This window comes from Panicum virgatum, chromosome 4K (assembly GCF_016808335.1).
Source record: "Panicum virgatum strain AP13 chromosome 4K, P.virgatum_v5, whole genome shotgun sequence".
In the NCBI taxonomy this organism is placed as follows: domain Eukaryota; kingdom Viridiplantae; phylum Streptophyta; class Magnoliopsida; order Poales; family Poaceae; genus Panicum; species Panicum virgatum.
This window is the reverse complement of record NC_053139.1, coordinates 22,749,261-22,769,023: the sequence shown is the minus strand read 5'-3', so window position 1 is coordinate 22,769,023 and position 19,763 is coordinate 22,749,261. Positions and strand designations below refer to the sequence as shown.

The 19,763-nt window shown below is 44.4% G+C and overlaps 1 protein-coding gene across 4 annotated transcripts; it reads left to right on the top strand.

Annotated features, from left to right (window-relative positions):
• LOC120703480 lies at positions 1–19,373 on the top strand. 4 transcript variants are annotated; one of them, XM_039987584.1, is made up of 9 exons: positions 1–241; positions 11,259–15,454; positions 15,622–15,762; positions 15,932–16,024; positions 16,115–16,241; positions 17,657–17,763; positions 17,927–18,007; positions 18,604–18,689; positions 18,775–19,373. In XM_039987584.1, the coding sequence occupies exons 2-9, from the start codon at positions 15,077–15,079 to the stop codon at positions 18,989–18,991; spliced, it is 1,230 nt and encodes a 409-aa protein (XP_039843518.1). In that variant the 5' UTR covers positions 1–241; positions 11,259–15,076; the 3' UTR covers positions 18,992–19,373. The 4 variants fall into 4 exon arrangements, with proteins under 4 accessions (XP_039843518.1, XP_039843516.1, XP_039843517.1 ...); XM_039987582.1 differs by having other exon boundaries at positions 5–241; positions 17,657–17,820; XM_039987583.1 differs by lacking the exon at positions 1–241 and adding an exon at positions 5,092–7,287 and having other exon boundaries at positions 17,657–17,820.
• The last annotated feature ends 390 nt before the right edge of the window (positions 19,374–19,763 follow it).

Below are 19,763 nucleotides of genomic sequence, written 5' to 3'. Positions count from 1 at the left end.
ACTCCTGGGGTTTTTCCCCTTCCCAATCACGCCGCCGCCGCCACAATCAGAGGAGCAGAGGAGACGGGGAAGAAGGAGCCCGCCGCGGAGGAGCAGGGGAACACCACCACCGCCGCAGGAGCTCTTCGTCACGCCTGCGCCCAGATCGACTCCCTCGTCGTAGCTGCGCGTCCTGCACGGCCCCGCTCTCGCCTACACCGACTCGCCACGGCTCCGAGCGCCCTCGTCCCCAGACCCGCCGGTGAGCCCGCCGCCTTCGCCGCCCATCCAACCTCCATCCCCCTGCTGTCCGTTGAGCCATGTACCGCCGAGGAACCTACCTGTAGCCCGGCCATAGGGACCTGTCCCAACCTTGCTTGCAGGAGCCTACACCGCCGACGCCTTGACCACGCCGTCGCGTCGCGCCATGGACCCGGGTCGCCGGCGTTCCGCGAGCACGGCACGACCACGCTGCGGTCCTGGGTTGCCAGGAGTCCGCGCGTGAGCGCGTTCTTGAACCTTGGCCGGCCTTGACCTCGCCCCGCAACGCCTTTTGGCCTCGCCGTCGAGCCCGCCGCCACACCTCCCGGCCATGCTCTGCTCTGCCCGGGTTGGCTTCGCCGCCGTCATTTTTCCCCCGTGCCGCCGAACCGAATCCGCTCGGCAAGGCCACGCCATGGCCCTGGAAGCCAGGTGCCTGCGCGCGTGCGTGCGCCACACTGGCCGCGCGCTTGCCCCTTTCGAGCTGCCCTGCTCTGCTCCGCCCTGTCCTGCCTCACCGTTGCCGCGTCGCATCGCTCCGCGCGCGCGTGCCATGCCTTGGGTGCCGAGCACCTCACGCACACGGCCCTGCATGCAACCAAGCCGTCCAGGACCTGCCCTTTCGCCTTGCCTTGACCTTGCCCTATGCTCGCCGGAGCTCTGTCGCCGTCCCGCCACCTTGGCCCTGCTTGCCGCTGCTATGCCTCGCCATGTCGTCGCTACGTGCGTGTTCACGCGCGTGCGCACACGTGTCCCAAGCCCCGGGCCGGGCCTTTGCCCGCCCAAGTGACTGGAGCCGAGCCGCCGCCGCCAGGAACGTCGTCGCCACCGTCTCGCCACCGAGGAGAGGCCGTAGCAGATCTCGTCGCCCTGTCAGAGAGAGGAGGAGAAGAAAAGAAGAAGGGAGATGACAAAAAGAAGAAGAAGGAAGGGACGCCGGGCCTGGTGCTTCAGCAAGAGAGAAGAAGGAAATGAGTGAAGGAAAAAGGAGGAAAAGGAGAAATGGCCGCCTTCACCCGCCGGCCCAGAATGCCAACGCCAAGAAGCCCAAGACGCCGAGCTGAGTCAAGTTCATGGGCCAGCCTGTTAAGCCGCGAACCCAGCCGGCCTTTTTCTTGAGCCACGAAACCGAGCCGAGTCACCTGGACCCCGAGCCGGCCTGCCAAGCCGTGGGCCGAGCCAATCTGCCAAACCGAGCCGGTCCGTTCAACTTTCGGCCCGTCCACCTTTTAAAGCCCTTTTCTTTTTCTTTTTCTTTTATCGGACCTGACGTGTGGGCCCCGCCCATCAGTGACCCAGTGCCGCTGACATGTGGACCCCACCTGGACATGGACCCAGTTAACCGTTGACTTGGTCAATGTTGACCAGGTCAACGTTGACGTCATCAAAGGCCATGATGACGTCACCATTTGGCGGACCCCATGATGACGTCAGCAGAGCCTGACCCGTGCTAACGTCATGCTGACGTCAGCAGGACATGTGGCACTCTTGGTGCTGCCACGTGTCGCACTGTGTGTTTTTCTTTTTCTGAAAACCTTTTATTAATACCAGAAACTGTTTTAAGCTTCAGAAAATCATAATAAATCAACCGGAGCTCCGAAAATTATGAAACCAGTTTCATAATTCTTCTAAAATCATGATCTATGCATTAGAGTAGGTTTTTGTTGTGAGTTGGATCTTATTTGGGTAGTTTTGTGCATTTTTGCACTTTGGCCCCTATAGTCATCCGTAATTACGAATAGGTCCTGCTGTTGAAGAGAAGACCGACGACCAGGGCTACCAGGAGTCTCAGAAGTTCACGAGGAGCACTCAGGTTCACGCCCATCTATGATTTGAAATCCTATTAGGCATTGCTTGCTAGAACTGCTATTGCTTACTTGTGTGTGTGTGCGAGATAATCCTGCATGGCCTACTTATACCGTATTCCTTGCATCCCTATACCTTGATTGATTCTCGAATGCTTTGGCTACTATGAGAGTGTTTGGGTATGTGAATTCCATGATATGATAGTCTTGGCATGCTTGAGACCCACTTTGTGAGGAGCCAGAGATAGGGCTTTTAGCGGGGGCAAGCTACTGGCCGGGAATGTGTATTGGGCACATTCTAGGGAGCACCTGTAGTGGGTGCGGAAAGAGAAGAGAAGGAGGGGCAATACCTGTTATGGGTGCCCAAGGAGAGGCAATAACTGTTATGGGTGCCTTTGGCGGATCACTGCGGAGGACTGTGTGAGGAGTGCTTGCCCCGGCTCTTATGGACACATGCGGTAACTATGATTTGTGGGACTTTGTAAACAAGCACACCACTTATCCATTATGTGGGTGGACATGGTCCGAGCTAGCTATGCGCATCACCAGACTTGTTAGAAGTAGGGTATGTGCGGAGGGCCCGATGCGGGAGTAGCATGGGCCCTACACAACTCCGGATGGCAGGGGGTGGGGCCACACAACTCCAAGGCGGCCTCCTGCAAGAGGATGCATCCCAACCTGGGGGGACAGGATGGTACCATAGCGATTAGTCTCGTTCTCAGTAGACCGGTGCTTCGGGCATAGTCGGGTTGCTCCTGGCTATCGTCGGGGTGAGTGGGTATAGGTGCGCAACCCCTGTAGGGTGAAAACTATACGTATAGCCGCGTACTCGGTCATGTACATTCCTACTCTTCTGTTACTTCATCTAGAGTAGTAAACCCAGCTTTCTACCTCCCTCTAGTCCACTTCCCCCTATGGAGTCAGCTGAGGTGCATGGAGAGGGAGTTCCTGCATCAACCTGGGATGGGTGAGAGACATGAGTATAGTTTGACCGGTGCCGGTATGGCCCGTGTCGAAGAGTAACAGATGACTACATATATACTTGTGCTTGCATAGGAAACCCCAGCCTATCCTTGGCTACTTTTTATACCTTTGCATCCACTTAAAACTTGCATACGGATGGTGACGTGAACCTATCCCGTCCTTGGGGATAGTTTGGCAAGATGCAGGATCCGATCAGGAGTTTGATGCCAACGCCGACGGATGGTACGACTGAAGCTTAGAAGCCCGTGCTACGCTCAAGTGCTGCCTGTGGAGATGAAGTTCAAGATGAAGACAAGTTCAGACATTGGCTGATGTCGTACTGTTCCCAATTGGTTCTCTGAACATTGGCTATCCTGTGGAACCAATTTCTCCATCCAGGGGTGACGCTCGGCCAAGATCTAAAGGCCTGAGACAAATCCAGGTTCATATCGGAGGATTTGATGGGGATTCTATTGGTCTCTAAATTGATTATACTGGTGGGATCTGGATTACCCATCGGACCTATGCAGACCATGCTGGATGGATTTTCTAACGGGATGATTATGTTGCCCCTAAGGTTCTGAAAATGAAGGCAGAAATAAGAGATGTGGCTGGGGAATCGAAAAGGGAGTAGAAAGCAGAGATGCGGAAGGGGAAGGAAAACATACCTCTGGGATCTCGGAGATGGATGCCATTGCCAGGAGGATGGTTCTTGAGCTTTAAATCCTTTAAACCCTAGGAGGGTGTTTTGGCTGTAGTGGTGGCAGAGCAGATGTGTTCTTGAGCAAGAGAGAAGGCAGAGGTGCTACAAATATGCCAGCGAGAGAGGAGACGCGGATATTTATAACTTTGGTTCCAAGGGCAGAATGGAAATATGGCAAATAATTTACTTGGAGAGTGGAGATTTCTATAGACGTTGGCAATCATGATTGGAGTTAATTTCGGAGCAAAACAAATTACTCCGAAACTGGGGGGCATGTGTTGACACTATTTTTTGACACGTGTCAAGAAGGGTGATTTTAATGAAGGGAAGGTGGCCAATTTGGAAGAAACCAAAAGATGCACAGTATTGGAATCGGCCGATGGAGTCCATCCGATGGACCAGAAGAATATGCTTCGAAGATGCTAATTTGTCCACTCTGGTGCTCGGCCGATGAAGAGTTGTCGATGAGGTCAAGGAAGGAGAAGAGGTCCTGGACTCTACAAAAATTTTGATGATTCGGTTGTAATATTTAAAGTAGTTTATCTTTAGTAAGTCTTTTCTTTTAGGTCAAGTAATGTTTGCCGTAATCGGCTAGGATTTGATTGCGCTAGGCTATAAATATCAGTTGTAAGGGATCGGAAAAACATGATACACATCCAATACAACAAAACTTTACGTTTACTTTGCACTTTTTCTGCGACTTCGCCTTTTCTTTTCTTTTTCGACGAGTTCTTTCAAGTTGATCAAGGACGCCTCACATTCGAGGGACTTGGTTTGCTGGTAAGTTTTTGTTTTACCGAGTATATTTGAGCTTTAGCTACCGGGAGCATCGCTGTGGCTTCGTTCAAATCTATTCAAAAGTTATCGAGTTTATCTAGGATTTGACTTCCGGGCGCATCGCTGTCGTCTCGTCTAGATTTATTCACAAATTATCGATATTGGTTAGATTTGTAGGTTTTCTTATGCTTTTTGGCCATTATCAGAGCTATCTGCTAAAAACATATTAGATCGGCTTTAGGCTTTGTAGTAACACTTTTGTTATTTCAAGAGTCGGTTTAGATTTGTTTTTAGTTTACATCATCTAAATTGCACATTCGTAGATTAGATTTTGTCATACACGCGTAATCGGCTACTTTAAGCCGGTTTTGTCGTCTAGTGCAACGGCTGATTTTGCCGACGCGCTTGTTTGTTACACACTCGCATTTAATATCTTTTTGTCACATACTATATCGGCAAAGCTTGCCTATATGCCTGTATGAGAGATATTCGGAATCCCAGCCAATACGCTCTCGAATTTGACTTTATTTTCTTTCTTGTCAATTTCAGGTCAAATTGACTGGCACACTTGGTTGACTTTCCGGAGCTTGGCGAACACTTGCCCTCGGATTCCAGTGTGTTGATTTTTGCGTCAACAGCTGGTATCAGAGCGATGCAAAGCATGTGCCAAAGAATACAACTAGTTTTCAAAAGAATTTCTTAAAACTTGACCCACAAAAATTGAGTTTGAAAATTGCGTTTGGTCGTTAAGGACAGTGTTAGTTCGTAAAGCCCTAAGGAAATTGGGAGCATGATCAGGTGGTTATTTAAGGATGTTAGATAACTAACTTTCTTCAGTATATACACTGAAGTTCTGCAGGTACGCTAACCATGATTTTGATAAGCTAAGACCGACTAGTTATTTGGCTAGTTAAATAGGGAGAGCCGTATACCTCCGAATTTTGTACATAATACCAAGTTATATTGGTTCATTTGTGAGGATGACTAGGATGTGCATGCATCATATCATTCTTAAACAAACTTGAATCTGTTGTGTTTGGTTAAGAAAATTTGAATTAAGCGTGGACACAGTAGTAAATCACTTGAAAATCATTTAACTTCATGTCTTGCTTGATTAGAAAATGAATATCTGGAATCTTGAAAACAGTTTGTTGGCTTGATTCTTGCTGAAAACCTGTTTCTGAACGGGTGTGTTAGCGAGATTTAAGACATGAAAAGTTTTGGCCGAGTATAGTCTATTTAGTACACAAAACACTAGCTCTCTCGGTACTGAATTTTTTGGGTAAATAGCAAGTTGAAATTTTAGGAATAATGTCATTTTAGAGTTAATCTAGACCTAGGCTTCATTAGCACGAGTTGTGCCTAAACATCTTGGGAGTATCCTGGCCCAAATTGAGAGTTTTTAGATATCAACTTCACCCAATGAATTTCCATCAGCCTTGCCCACAAACTGTCCATAGCCCAAACAGAGATTCAGAAATGGAAATTTCTTAATCATCTTGATCTGGAAATTAGCCAAATTGACTACTGCAGTCTCAATTCAATATTTATTCAGTTACTGTCAAAGGAATTCAAGGGGTTGGATGAATGGAATATGAGTTGAGATATTTTCAGTAATTGCAGCTTTTTGAACAAACTGAAAACAAGCCTTTTGAGTTCTATGTCCAATGAGTCATGGAAATGATATTAATTCTTTGACTAATACTGAGTTTCCATATCTCAGATGGTGGTGACACCCGGCAGTTCAAGTGGTTTGGGAGGAGGAGGCAATAATCCACCACTGCCACCACCAGGTTTTGCCAGATTGTCCAAGGGCAGCAACCACATCAGCAGCGAGGAGGGCACCATGACAACCAGCCTCAATCAGCAACCTATCTGGATTTTCTTGGTACTCAGCCTCCTTTATTCAACCGAACGGAGGAACCTTTGGATGCTAATGCTTGGATTCGCACCATTGAGTCCAAGTTTACACTTCTTCATGTCCCATGCTCCGAGGAGAACAAAGCTCGCTTTGCAGCGCAGTAGCTCCGCGAATCAGCACATTTATGGTGCGATCATTACAGTGCCATGCTCCAAGCTGGCCATGTTGTCATCTGGGAAGAATTCAGAAATGCATTCAGAAGCCACCACATTCCAGAGGGACTTATGGACAGAAAACTCAATGAATTTCTGGCACTTACACAGGGCAATAGAATTGTTGTTCAGTATACTCAAGCCTTCAATGACCTGAGTCGGTATGCAGGCTATCATGCGAATACTGACGCTAAAAAGCGTGTTTGTTTCTACCGGGGCCTTAACACCAAGCTAAAGGACCGCCTGAATCCCATCAGAGTTGACACCTACAATGAGCTGGTTAATTTAGCAATTACTCAAGAAGATTGCTTCACAGCCCATCAAGTAGAAAAGAAGAGGAAGGCACCAGCTGGACCGTCAATTGCTCAGCCCCCAATATATCATTTAGTGCAGAACAATCCACCCCAAAATTCTCAGAGGAGCGCTCAGCAAGGGAGATGGGTGATTCGGCCTCAGTAGGAACAACAAAATCGTACAGCACCCTCTTCTCAACAACAACAGCAGAGGTTCAATGCTCATCACCAGGCAATGACAACCGCTGTTTTAGATGTGGAAGACCAAATCATTTTGCTAGAGACTACCCGCAAGCCGGACAACAAAATCAAGGCCAAGGATCCCACCAAAATAATCAGAACAAGAACAAGAGGCAGACCATTCAAGTAAGACAAGGGCGGGTCAATTTCATCACTCTTGCACAACATCCTGAGGGAGCACCAGTGATGACGGGTACTTTATTTATCCATCACAAGTCTGCCATTATATTATTTGATTCCTGTGCATCCCATAGTTTTATTAGTGCTAAATTTGATGCAAAAGTTGGTTTGGATTTCTGTCACACGAACGGATCATATATGATCTCTACCCCGGGAGGAAAAGTAGCTCCAATCAGATTATTAGACATGTACCAATAAAATTGGACAGTAAGGTTATCAGGACTGAACTGATTCTTTTAGCATTAGAAGGCATAGATGTGATCTTTGGAATGGATTGGATGACTAGACATGGAGTGATCCTAGACCTTTCTTCTAGAGCCGTTGAGATAAATTCCCCAACCCATGGGACAATCACTCTTTATTTGCCAATCTCCGAATGCATCAACTCATGTGCTTTCAGTAGATCTGAATCAGAGATAGAGAAAATTCTAGTAGTGTGCGAGTATGCCAATGTCTTTCTAGATGACCTACCAGGCATGCCACCAGATAGGGACATTGAGTTTGTCATTGAACTGCAACCTGGCATAACTCCTATTTCCAAAACACCATATAGAATGCCTCCAAAAGAATTGGCTGAATTGAAAGTGCAGTTGCAAGAACTACTAGATAAAGGTTTTATTAGGCCAAGTGCTTCACCATGGGGTTGCCCAGCTCTATTTGTGAAGAAGAAGGATGATAGTTTGAGGTTATGTGTGGACTACCGACCTCTCAATGTAGTAACTATCAAGAACAAGTACCCTCTTCCTTGTGTAGATGTGCTCTTTGATCAACTAGCCGGAGCTAAAGTCTTTTCCAAGATTGACCTTCGTTCTAGCTACCATTAAATTAAAATTTGGCCCTGTGACATTGCAAAAAATAGCATTCTCCACTAGATATGGTCTCTATGAATATCTAGTCATGTCTTTTGGCCTCACAAATGCCCCTACCTACTTCATGTATCTGATGAATTCAGTATTCATGCCTGAGCTTGATAAGTTTGTCGTGATTTTTATTGATCACATCCTTATTTATTCCAAGAATGTGAAGGAACATGCTGACCATTTACGCATTGTTCTCCAGCGCCTTAGAGATCATCAGCTTTATGCGAAATTCTCTAAGTGCGAATTCTGGTTAGATAGTGTGAAATTCTTGGGCCACACAATTTTTAGCCAAGGTATATCAGTTGACCCCAGCAAAGTACAAGAAATAATGGATTGGAAAACTCCCAAATATGTCCATCAAATTCGCAGTTTCCTTGTTTTAGCTGGCTATTATCGTCGCTTTATTCCAGATTTCTCCAAAATAACAAAACCCATGACCGAGTTATTGAAGAAGGGACTTAAGTTTATGTGGTATGAAAAATGTGAAGCAGCTTTCCACACCCTAAGAGAACACTTGACCACAGCCCCAATTTTAGCTCAGCCAGACAATACCAAGCCATTTGATGTTTATTGTGATGCATCTGGCACTGGTCTTGGCTGTACGCTTATGCAGAACAATCGAATAATTGCTTATGCTTCACGAGCTCTTCGGCCTCATGAGCTGAATTATCCAACTCATGATCTTGACCTAGCAGCAGTTATTCATACTCTCAAAATCTGGAGACACTATCTTATGGGTGCACGTTGCAATATCTACATGGATCACAAGAGTCTCAAGTATATTTTTACTCAAACTGAATTGAACATGAGACCAAGAAGATGGTTAGAATTAATTAAGGATTATGATCTTGAGGTACATTATCATCCAGGCAAGGCTAATGTTGTAGCTGATGCCTTGAGCCGAAAAGTTAGGTGCAATTGCCTATCTGTTGAGGCTTATAATGAAATCCTGTGCTCTGAATTGAGGAATCTTAACTTGGAAATAGTTACTCATAGCAATCTGAACCACATCTCTATTAAGCCAACTCTGCATGATCAAATCATCATGGCCCACATCTTTGTTGAGCAAACTCTGCATGATCAAATCCTCTCAGAATCCTTGACCAAAAAGAGAGAAGTACCAGAAGAAAAGTAGTCAAGATGTACAAAATTTTGTGAAATCATCACACTGAAGAATAAGCCACTTGGGAACCTAAAAGTAATCTTAATCAAAATTCTCATGGTTTTCTTGAATCTGCCAAAGGTACATTCAATTTGCCCATCTTAGCCTGTTATTCGAATCTCGGGATGAGATTCTGTTTAAGGGGGGTAGGCTGTGACATTCTAGATGTTTTAGACGTTTAAACAAAGCCTAGAGTCTAAACTTTGCCAAAGAAACTCGGAAAAATTTAGTTAAAGCCAAAACTTGGGAAAACCCGAACATTTCGGGCTTAAACCCAGAGTTTCAGAGTCCTGGAACAGGTGTTCGAACCTTAATCCGGAGTATCCGGACGTATACCCGGAGTTTCCGAATAGACTAATCGGGTGTCCGAACCGTTTCTTAGAGTTTCTGGCCCTATGCCCAGAGTTTCTAGCCTGAGTGCATGTCCTACCCAGAATTGACATCCCCATTCCCTCGCCCGCCTGAATTGATCCAGTTCTGCAACGTTTGGCTTGATTCTCAAAATTCTATCAGATCTTCCATCCTTAACTCATTGGCAGTCCGTATGTTTTCTGTCCAAGTTCAGCAAAATGTTTTAGCCATTTTTCTTTCTTTGCACTTAGGCGCTGCTGTACGCCGTCGATGCTCTGACATCAAGTCCAAAATTGAATTCCAGCCATGGCTTCTGCCCACGATTTTTTGCCTGGTTTTGCCCCAAAAATATCTCTCTGTCTCTGGTTTTGCCAAGAACTTGACACGGGGGCATGCACACTGGCGCAAGCGACACGAGCATGACCTCCAGCTCGCTCTCCACTCTCCATGCTTGTTATAGACTAGCTGAGCTCCCATTACTAAGCCAGTTCATCTCGCCCCACCCACCATTGCCACGGCAAGCTCGAGCTAGCTGAGGAAAGTACTCTCTCTCCGCCCACTTTGCCCAAAATCAGTAGCTCAGAACCTGTTCCCCTCCCTGCAAAGCCTTGGAGCCCGAGCTTGGCCTTCTTCTCTTGCCGGGGCACCGTCGAGCGGAGCAACCACATTGCCGTGGTCATCTTCACGCCGGCAGGCCACCTCTAGTCATCCTGCTCCAAATCAAGTACTTGTGTAGTTGAGCCCTGAATCCCTGAAGCTCCTCTGCCCTCTAGCTCACAAACCAGTAGCGATGCTTGCTAGAACTCAGCCATGTCTTCTCTGCTCCTTTTGTTTCAGACCCGGCCAAGGACCTTTTGCTAGAATTTGACTTCTACTAGGGTCGAGAGTGAATGTTTTCCCGAACCTGTGTAAAGCCTGAACTTAATTCGTGGTTGTTAAGCTGTGAACTTGCAAATACTTTGTAAAGGGTAGAAAAATCCTAAAAATGCAAACTAACATGCATTGGAATCCTTGCAGTCAGATCTGCAACTTGTTCACACATGCATGTTTAGTTTTGCTAATTTTAAGTCTAAGTCTGAAACTTGAGCTAGATAAGTCATGCATGTTCTAATGATTCTGCATATGATCTGAAAGTAATTCTGCATGATAGTTCTTAAGTGAAACTTGAACTAAATCTTGCATGTTTGTTTCTTAAGCTGAAACCAAACTGAAACTGAATATTTTATCAAATCAGGTTCTAGGCAAGAGTTAAATACTATTTGGTAATCTGCATGCTGTTTTCTGCACTTTCACAATATATAGTTGTCAAGTCTGAATTTTGAAACATGTAGCAATATTTTAGCCTCAGTATATGCCCTGTTACATGCATCCTGAAATAACAGAAACTGTTTAAGTTATGCCCTATGTTTAAAACTGTGCAAGTCCTAGCATAAACTATTTCTGCAAGTTAAATGTAACCCCAACTTGCTTGCTGAGTTCAGTACAGTTTTAACTACTCTATAAACAATTGCCCAGTAAACTGTAATCTGACTTGTTTCATAAACAAAACTGTGTTTGTTGGATTACAATTTTATAGTGAAAAACTAAATGAACTTCACCCTCTGCATATAGATGGGACGATTTTAGCTGATGAGAACTATGAGTTGGTGCCGGAGAATGGAGGGATTTCTGGAGCTCAGGTGAACCAATCTGGAATTTTTGAAGCTCAAGTGAACCAAGCTGGAATTTTTGAAGAACTGAACCAGAGCGAGATTGCTGACTTAACTAACATATCACAAGAAGGCAAGCCCCAGAGCATAACCTATATTTTTACCTGTTATGCAATTCACATATATGTTTATATATCTGTACTTGTTTGTGCATTTAAATTATAGAAGTTGAATGAAACCTTAGCTGCATAATCTTAGGTACTCTTGTATTGCTTACTAGCTTTTGGTTGAGTAGCTGCCTTGCTAAATAGGGCTGGTAAAAGTCGAGTGATTTCCTGTCACTCGCGAGAAAAATAGGAGTTGCTTGATTTATCTACATGCTGCAACTATAAGGATTGACGGGCGGGGTAAATGATAAGATGATGTTAATGTTGATGATGATGAGATGGAACCCCGTCTGTCTAGTGATGAAAATGATAAGACCGTAGATGTGTGGTAGTGGTGGTTAAGTGTTTGAACATACTAACCAAATGCTGTGAAATATGGTAAGCAGTAAGCAGAGTACCTGATTGGACCTGGGAGTGGACTTGTCCCTCACCCTCTTTGAAAGATGTTTCTCATGCGGGTGCAAGAGCAGCCACGCCCTGTGATGTTCCGTGGTTCGTGGACCTCTTGTACTCGAGGGGGGTGACCCTAATCCACGAGCTGGAAAAGAGAAGGAAAATGTTGTGTGGGCTAGGATGCTCCCCATGCGTGTGAGTTAGGTTTTCCCTAGTCAGGTTAACAAATTCGATTCGAATCGTCCGTTTCTCACCGGTTATTGAGACTGTTGAACCTTTTGCCACATCGAGTAACATGTGGAACTTGATGATGTTGATGAATCTGGATGTTTGTATAAGCTGATTGCAACTTGAGGACTTAACAGCCCGCGGCCGTGCTGTATAGGGTCAGACGGGAAACCATTAATCAGGATCCCGGAAGTGGAGGTGGTTAGTGTTGCCGCAATCCAGTTCCTCCAGTGTTGGGGAAAGCCTCTATGCTACATCAAAGCAAGCAGGTAGTCCCAGAGCACATAGTCAAAGGTTTTTGAGATGTCGAGCTTGATGAGTAGCGAAGGTGTCCCGTTACAATGGAAGCACTGCACAATATTTTTGACGTAAAGAAAGTTGTCGTGGATGCTTCTTCAAGCGCCGCACAATATTTTTGACGTAAAGGAAGTTGTCGTGGATGCTTCTTCCCTTTATGAAGGCACTTTGGCAAGGGGAGATGAGTTCCTTCATTTTCGGTGCTAGTCGTATTGCTAGTAATTTGCTGATGATTTTTGCAACGGCGTGGATAAGACTGATTGGCCTGAAGTCCGTGATCAACTCTGCCCCATCTTTTTTGGGGATTAGAACGATGTTTGCTTTGTTGACCAAGTTGAGGTTCTCGCAGCGTCCCATGTGATAGCTGCGACAATGGCACTCCAGCAAGCTTTGAAGAAATAGCCCATGTAGTCATCCGGCCTTGGCGCTTTATCGCACGGAAGTTGTCTGATAGCTACGAGTACTTCCAGCTCAGTGAAAGGATCATCCAAGGAGGAGGGGTTCACCGTGGGGAGGCATAGGGCATCTCATTGGAAGTCTCGAGAAGTAGCTGGTGGATCCGCCATCACTGTGGAGAAATGGTTTTGAATAATCTGCTGTTTGTCTTGGTGGGAGAAGGCTCAGCCCTGGTCTTTCTGCAGGCGTTGAATAAAATTTTTCTACCTTCTTGAGTTCCCCTTGAGGTGGAAGAATTTGGTATTCGCGTCTCCTTCTCGGATGTAGGTGACTCGTGAAAATTGCCGTTTCCTGGCCTTTTCAATTACCGCCCAACCAATTCAATTACCGCCCAACCAAAGATGCACTTCTTGAGTTTGCTCCTTAATCGATGTTCAGACTCGGTAAAATCTCTAGTTTCTTGAGCCATGTCCAGTCTCAAAATGAACACTTGGGCCATGAGGAGCTTGAGTTTAATGTCCGAGATTAAAGATTTGCTCCACCTCCTTAGAGCTTTTGCGGTTATGTGGAGCTTGTGGCCAAGCCTATGGAAAGGTTCGGTATGCGTGGTAGGCTGTGACCAAGCAGTAGCTCGTGCCTAGTCTTCGTCGCATTCCGACCATAGTATAAATTAAATCTCCCACATTTGCATTTGTATAATCAGTATCAACTTTTAACTTAGGCCGTACTAATCAGAACAGAACTCGAAGGCCACAGGTGATATGGAAGTATCGGCCGGCGGAGAATAGAGAAAGAGTAACAAACGCAGATGTTGACATAGAGCGACGCAGTGGCATTGCTAACACGGGAGGTAGCAGCAGGTTCACTGGCAAGCGGCTAGGATGTGTTTGGTTACTCGTATGGGTAATGTTTGCAACCGTGGATCCGTAAAGAAGAGTACTTGGTTGCCTATATAAGCAGATGAATAAATATACTTTCATCCTCGCCGGTGGATACGCCAAATTGGCCATCTTTACACGCAAGTTCGGTGGCTTATTGCATCTACTTTGAGCCTACTCTGTCTCACATGTACTGTTACTTGCGTCCATCCATGTAACCAACCAAACATGGTTATAAGAATGATACATTTGTTCGTACATTCCTACTACCAACCATAGAGTAAACTCCGCCAGCAGTCCTCAAATTTATCATGAGTTCCCATCCTTATATTCTCAAAATGCATATATTAGTTCTTAAACTTATCCCATATCATCATCTCGGTTCTTAAACTTATCGGGGGTTCTTATTTATCCCGATTCTGATTACTCTTAAAATACACATAATTTAATGGCTGTTAAACTATCTCGGTCCATAATTTATTCTACACTCTCATCCAAATCCATATGCTTCTATAATATATTATTATTTATTTTTAAAACAACTTTGTGAATTGTTTCAAATTTGTCTGGACTTCAAATCAAGTTCGATTTCCACTCATAGTGAATCCGAAATTTATGGATAATTGTCATGAATTGAATTGAAATAGCAAAATCTATAAATAATCTAGAGTCAATTTTTTGGTGATTTTCTCAAAAATTTTAAAGCAAAGGATAAATGCTTTTAACATTCTTTTTTAATCTCTAAATAAAATCAAGTATTAAATAAATGTAATAAAAAAACTCTAAAATCATCAAATATTGTGTCCAAGATGATGATTGTCTGATGAATTTTTTATTAGTTTTGAGTGAGATTATAATTTGATTTGAAATTCTTAAAGTTTGATACAATCCTTTATCTTCTAAGTACATGAATGCATTTCGGAAGTATATAGATCTGTGTGGGAGTATGAGATAAGTTCACGGACCATTATGTGTTATGTGCATTTGAGTGTATAAGGACTGCGATAAGACTCAGAGCAAGTTTAAAGTTTAAGGACCACGGTAAGTGTGGAGGACAAGTTTAAGAGCTATTATGTGCATTTTAAGAGTACCGGAACTGGAATAAAATTTAAAAACAAGTTTAAGAACCACTAGTAAAATTTACTCGAAACCAAATATTTTTCACGATATATTTTCTTCATTTTAAATTCATAGATTTTACTAAGTATATAAACGTAAACGATGTGTATATTTTGAAATGGAGTACGGCACGCAACTTGGTGCGAGCAAGCAAACCCATGCTTGCGGTGTCACGCAGGCAAACCGTGCGTCCGTGCTAGTACATCGGAGTATAGGACCCTCGCAGGCTCGCACAATGTGCCGTGCGCGGTGCGTCCGTGCCTACTGACGAGCAATAAAAGAACAGCAGAAGAAAAAAAAAAATGCTGGCTCTGCTTCCTCCCGCCTCTTCCATCTGTGCCGTCGCCTTCCACCGCCGCCTCCGAGTTCCCCTCGCCCCGCCGCGGACGCTTCCCCGCCTCGGCGCTTCCCCCGCGCGCTCCATTATGGCCTTCTCCGCTGAGCCGGCATCGGGAGAAGAGAAGGCAGAAGCGGAGGAGGAATCCCGCCCCACCACCGCCGCGACCAGCGGCGGCGCCGGTGACGGTGACGGGAGCGAGGTGAGCCACGAGGAGTGGCGTCGCTGGGGAACCTCCTCGCCGCTTCCAGCCGCGGTGGCCGCCGTCATCCGCGAGCTGCTCGAGATGGAGGCCGCCGCCGGGGAGAAGATGCGCTTTGCGGGCGTCGGCTCCAAGCTGAAGGTGACGCCATCGTCTTCCCTTTTTGTTTTACTCAAACCCTCGCTTTTTTTGGGGGGGGGGGGGAGGGGTGGGGGGGGGGGGTTGAAGCTTCTGTGTGAGCAATGCAGGAGCGGAACTCCTGGCAGCGCTACTGGCTTCGTGGTCTGATATTTTTCTGGTCATTGCAGGGTGATTTCAAGGACATGGAGGACAAGAAGCACAGGGCTGTCTACGAGACGCTTGGCGACTCCGACCAGAAGCTGCAGTATTTCTCGGCGCGGCAGATTGGTTGCCGTTTGCTTGGGAGCAGAGGGTATTTGTGCCAGAAGGTAACGTGATGTCCAATCTCTTTTACGTAAGCACTTGAGCATTGATGCAACAATGCAGCATTTTGGGGTTTAATTTGTTGACATTTTACATTTTTCTGCTTGTTCTTGACTCCTCTCTTTGAAGAGTCTGTCTAACTGATCCATTTACTTCTGAAATTTGAAATTGCAGTGCTGGTTACCAACTGAAGACTGTATGTGCGCAAATATTGTTCCCTGCAATCTTTGGAGGGGAATGAAATTCTGGTTGTACATGCACCCAAAGGTTTGTCCAAAGAGCAAAGAGGGTTGTGCAGTTTTTACTTCTGTATCCTCCTATTGTGTTTGAGCCCAATAAGCATGTTGGTTTTTGCAGGACTTTTTGCGTCAAAATAACACCGGGAAGTTACTCTGGCAAGTATTTGGCATCCAAGCTGCACAGCTTTGCCTCTTTGGTATCCAGGAGCATGAAGATATAATGTGGGATGCATTTCATCGTTCAGGTGATCTTAAATCCATATTTGTTTTCTCAATTGTTGAATGATGTTGTTTCAGATGCTTTCCTTGATTTAGTCATTTTTGTTTGGTAGTTTAGATTACCTTTCACTTACTTTGGGAGTTGTAAATTCTTGTTAGGTCTGCAAATTCAGATGCTTTCCTTGATTTAGTCATTTTTGTTTGGTAGTTTAGATTACCTTTCACTTACTTTGGGAGTTGTAAATTCTTGTTAGGTCTGCAAAGCATTCTTTTATCTACTAAGCTCAACTGATGTGCTCCTACTTAGGATACAGATACACCACACTTTTAGATTCGTGATCTTTCTGTTTATGTTGTGATTGCTTGCTCTGAAAGAACAAGTACTTTTATATGGCTTCCAGTGGAATGAGGAGGATAACTGATGACTGGTGTTGATAACTCTGATGGCATTATCCCTATTGTGAACCCAGAAATTAGTATTAGTTTAAGAGGTCAATAGCTATAATCATTGTGTTAGGATACATCTTGAGCCTTGCTATTATTGCATTTAGTGGTTTTGATAGAGTAGACTTTTTATGGGCCATTGCCCCATCTTCGTATGATGCATGTATATGTTATAGATTTTGAATTTCCAAAAGGAAAAAAAGGGTTACAATTTTGGACTTTGGAGGTTCTCTTGTGCTGTTTTGGTCGCATAGCACTTAGTCGCTTAAATTCACTTCATTTTTGGAAGTTGCATTAGTAGTGACAGGCAGTATGTACTCATTTAAAGACTGAAGCCAGTAGACGATGTATTCTCCAAGCCCAATTGTTTGCTTGTTAACTTCTCTTCCTAACTCATATTGCACATATAAATACTTATGTTTCTTGAACTGCTTCCGGGGCTGCTTACCACTACAGAGAGGTGCAATTGTTGATCTATAACATTTAATCACAGTTTAAATGCGTGTTTCCTCGTCTAACCTCTTTTTCGCAGTGTCATGTTTATGAGAAATGTAGCCTGTAACCATCCATGTTTACTGACAACCAGGACTTAATGGTTCAAATTCTGTGCATACTTGTGTTTCCTTTTCTGTTTGCATTTGGTTCTTTCTGTTTTGACCATCGTAAATGGTTCAACTGATGCATTGTGTGCTTGACTTGGACCTAACAACATTAAATTGCATCCTTTGATGCACTGATTGTCTATGGTACGGGTTGATATTTTGCACGAACAAATTCAGAATGAATGTATATCTGTACTGGTCACTACAGATGAAATGCTAGTGGACTTCATATACTTTTTTATGATCTGCAGAAGATTGCTGCATTAGTCAATCATTTAGTATGCCCATATACCGACTTACCGAGTCATATTTTTATCTTTAGCTAGGACATGTGCTTCTCCGTTCTTTCTGTTGTCAAATATCTGAGTTTCCATTCTGATGTGGTGTTTCTCCAGGAAAGGGGAAGATTTCATTTCTATATCCAAACAAGAGTATCATTCCCAAGTCAGTCAAAGACCTCAAATTTGATGGTTCGTCCTTGACTTCTGACCTTCATGGGATGGTATGTATTATGTTCTTTAAGCTGGCATTCCATGACTTGTATCTTAGCACAAACACAGTAAGCTGACATTCATTATTTTAAGTATCGAGTAATTCAGTTTGTTGAGTGTGTTCTGGTGTTGGGACTGATATAACACATCAACTTTCAATATTTTGATATGCAGAGTTCACCGGATGAACCTTTCAACTTCGTTTTGCTTGATGGTACCTGGAGTAATTCTGCAGCACTATACAGAAGGTTGAAGGTACAATTCAATGCCCTTCTTATCTGACACATGCATTCCCTATTAGGTTGTCTAGACTACCAGTAAACACAAAAGTACACATGTTTTTTTTTTCTGCGGGCTAGTGTCTCCATTCTCCAACATGTCAATTACACAGACAGGCTGGTCCCACCTGTTGAATTCCTTCACATTTAACCAAACTAATAGATGCATGCTTGCTTTATTAAATATTTGTCCAAGACTCCAAGGTACTTATAGCTTCATGGACTTCAATGTGAGAGGTGTAGATCCTTGACTATTATGCCAAATACTTTAATTTATACCAGAAGGGTGGCGTGGTAGTCTTGTAGGTTTCATATCTAAAGTTTTACTTAAAATTATTTAGCTTCAGATTGTGTAATTTCTTAGATGTTTCTTGATTATATCATACAAATCTATGCTTCCAAATCCTTCAACCAAAGACCATTCGCAACAATCTGAGAGCAGACTACAGTTCATAGATGTCAAATACGGTTGGGCTACTAGCTACTTGCCATTGTCCAGTTTCAAGGTTTGAACTTGGAACCCTCATGTGAGATACAGGTAGCTTTATGACCAGTATTTGTTATTTTATACAGGAGAGATGGACTGCAAGATGGGGAGATGAAGATATTCCTTGTATCTCACTATCTACGCTTAGTGCCTCAGTGATGCATAAACTGCGGTGAGCAAAAAGCTTTGATTGTCCTTATAAGTTACCCACTTGTCAAATGCTTATTTAAGGATGTTATGCCTTTTCATATGAACAGACCGCAACCAGCATGGGACCGTACCTGCACTGCGGCAGCTGCAGCTGGACTCCTCTGGGAGTTGAACTTGCGGCCTGAGCTCAGCACATATGAATTTGAAAAGCAAGCTGAGGCAGTTGAATGCTCACTAGATATCTTGCTGGATGCTCTCACCACCCGACGGGTTCGTCTGGGCCGATCAATAACCCGAAAACAGAGACATAATAGGAACATATAAGGAAAGAAGCTCACAGTAGCAGAGGAAGCATATAACTTGAAATGGAAGGCTGATGGAGCGTTTGGTTTTACGCCCATGCCGGCCCAACTAACTTTTTGGTACTTGACTGTGATTGCTCTGCTTGTTTGGATGGACACCAACCTTACACATACCCATGCCGCATCCGGATGTAGTGTTTTCTGTGCCCACCGCCCATGCGAGGGCAAAATGGGCGGCAGCTGATCCAGGGTAGTCTCCGAGAGCAAAAATGTTATGGCTGGTCAAGGATTATCAAGGAAAAATACGGTAATTTTGCAAGATTCAGCAACACCAATTTGATGTGTAAACATTCAATGAGTTCCAATCTATGAAACACGGAAAACACAACAAATCATAGTGCTAAGGCCAGTCTTAATTGGAGTATTATGAGCATTCAATTTATTGACATGGCACAACCATTATGAGAAGAGAGGAGGGAGTGGTTACCTATAAACTATGGCACAACCATTATGAGAAGAGAGGAGGGAGTGGTTACCTATAAACTAGTTTTGATAACTATGCGATGACACGAGACTGGCCTAGGTGCTTTTTGCCTCAGCGCTTCCTTTTTTTGGAAAGAAAACAGCGCTTTCCAACTTTAATAAGGAGCACGAACCATACGCGCCATACAGCATTGCAATCATCTGAAAGTTGTTGTGTCCCCTATACCATACCAGGTCGAATTTCACACCTGGACAATAGTTGGAGTAAATTAGTCTCTACCCTATATTAATCAAGTAAAATTAAAAGAGAA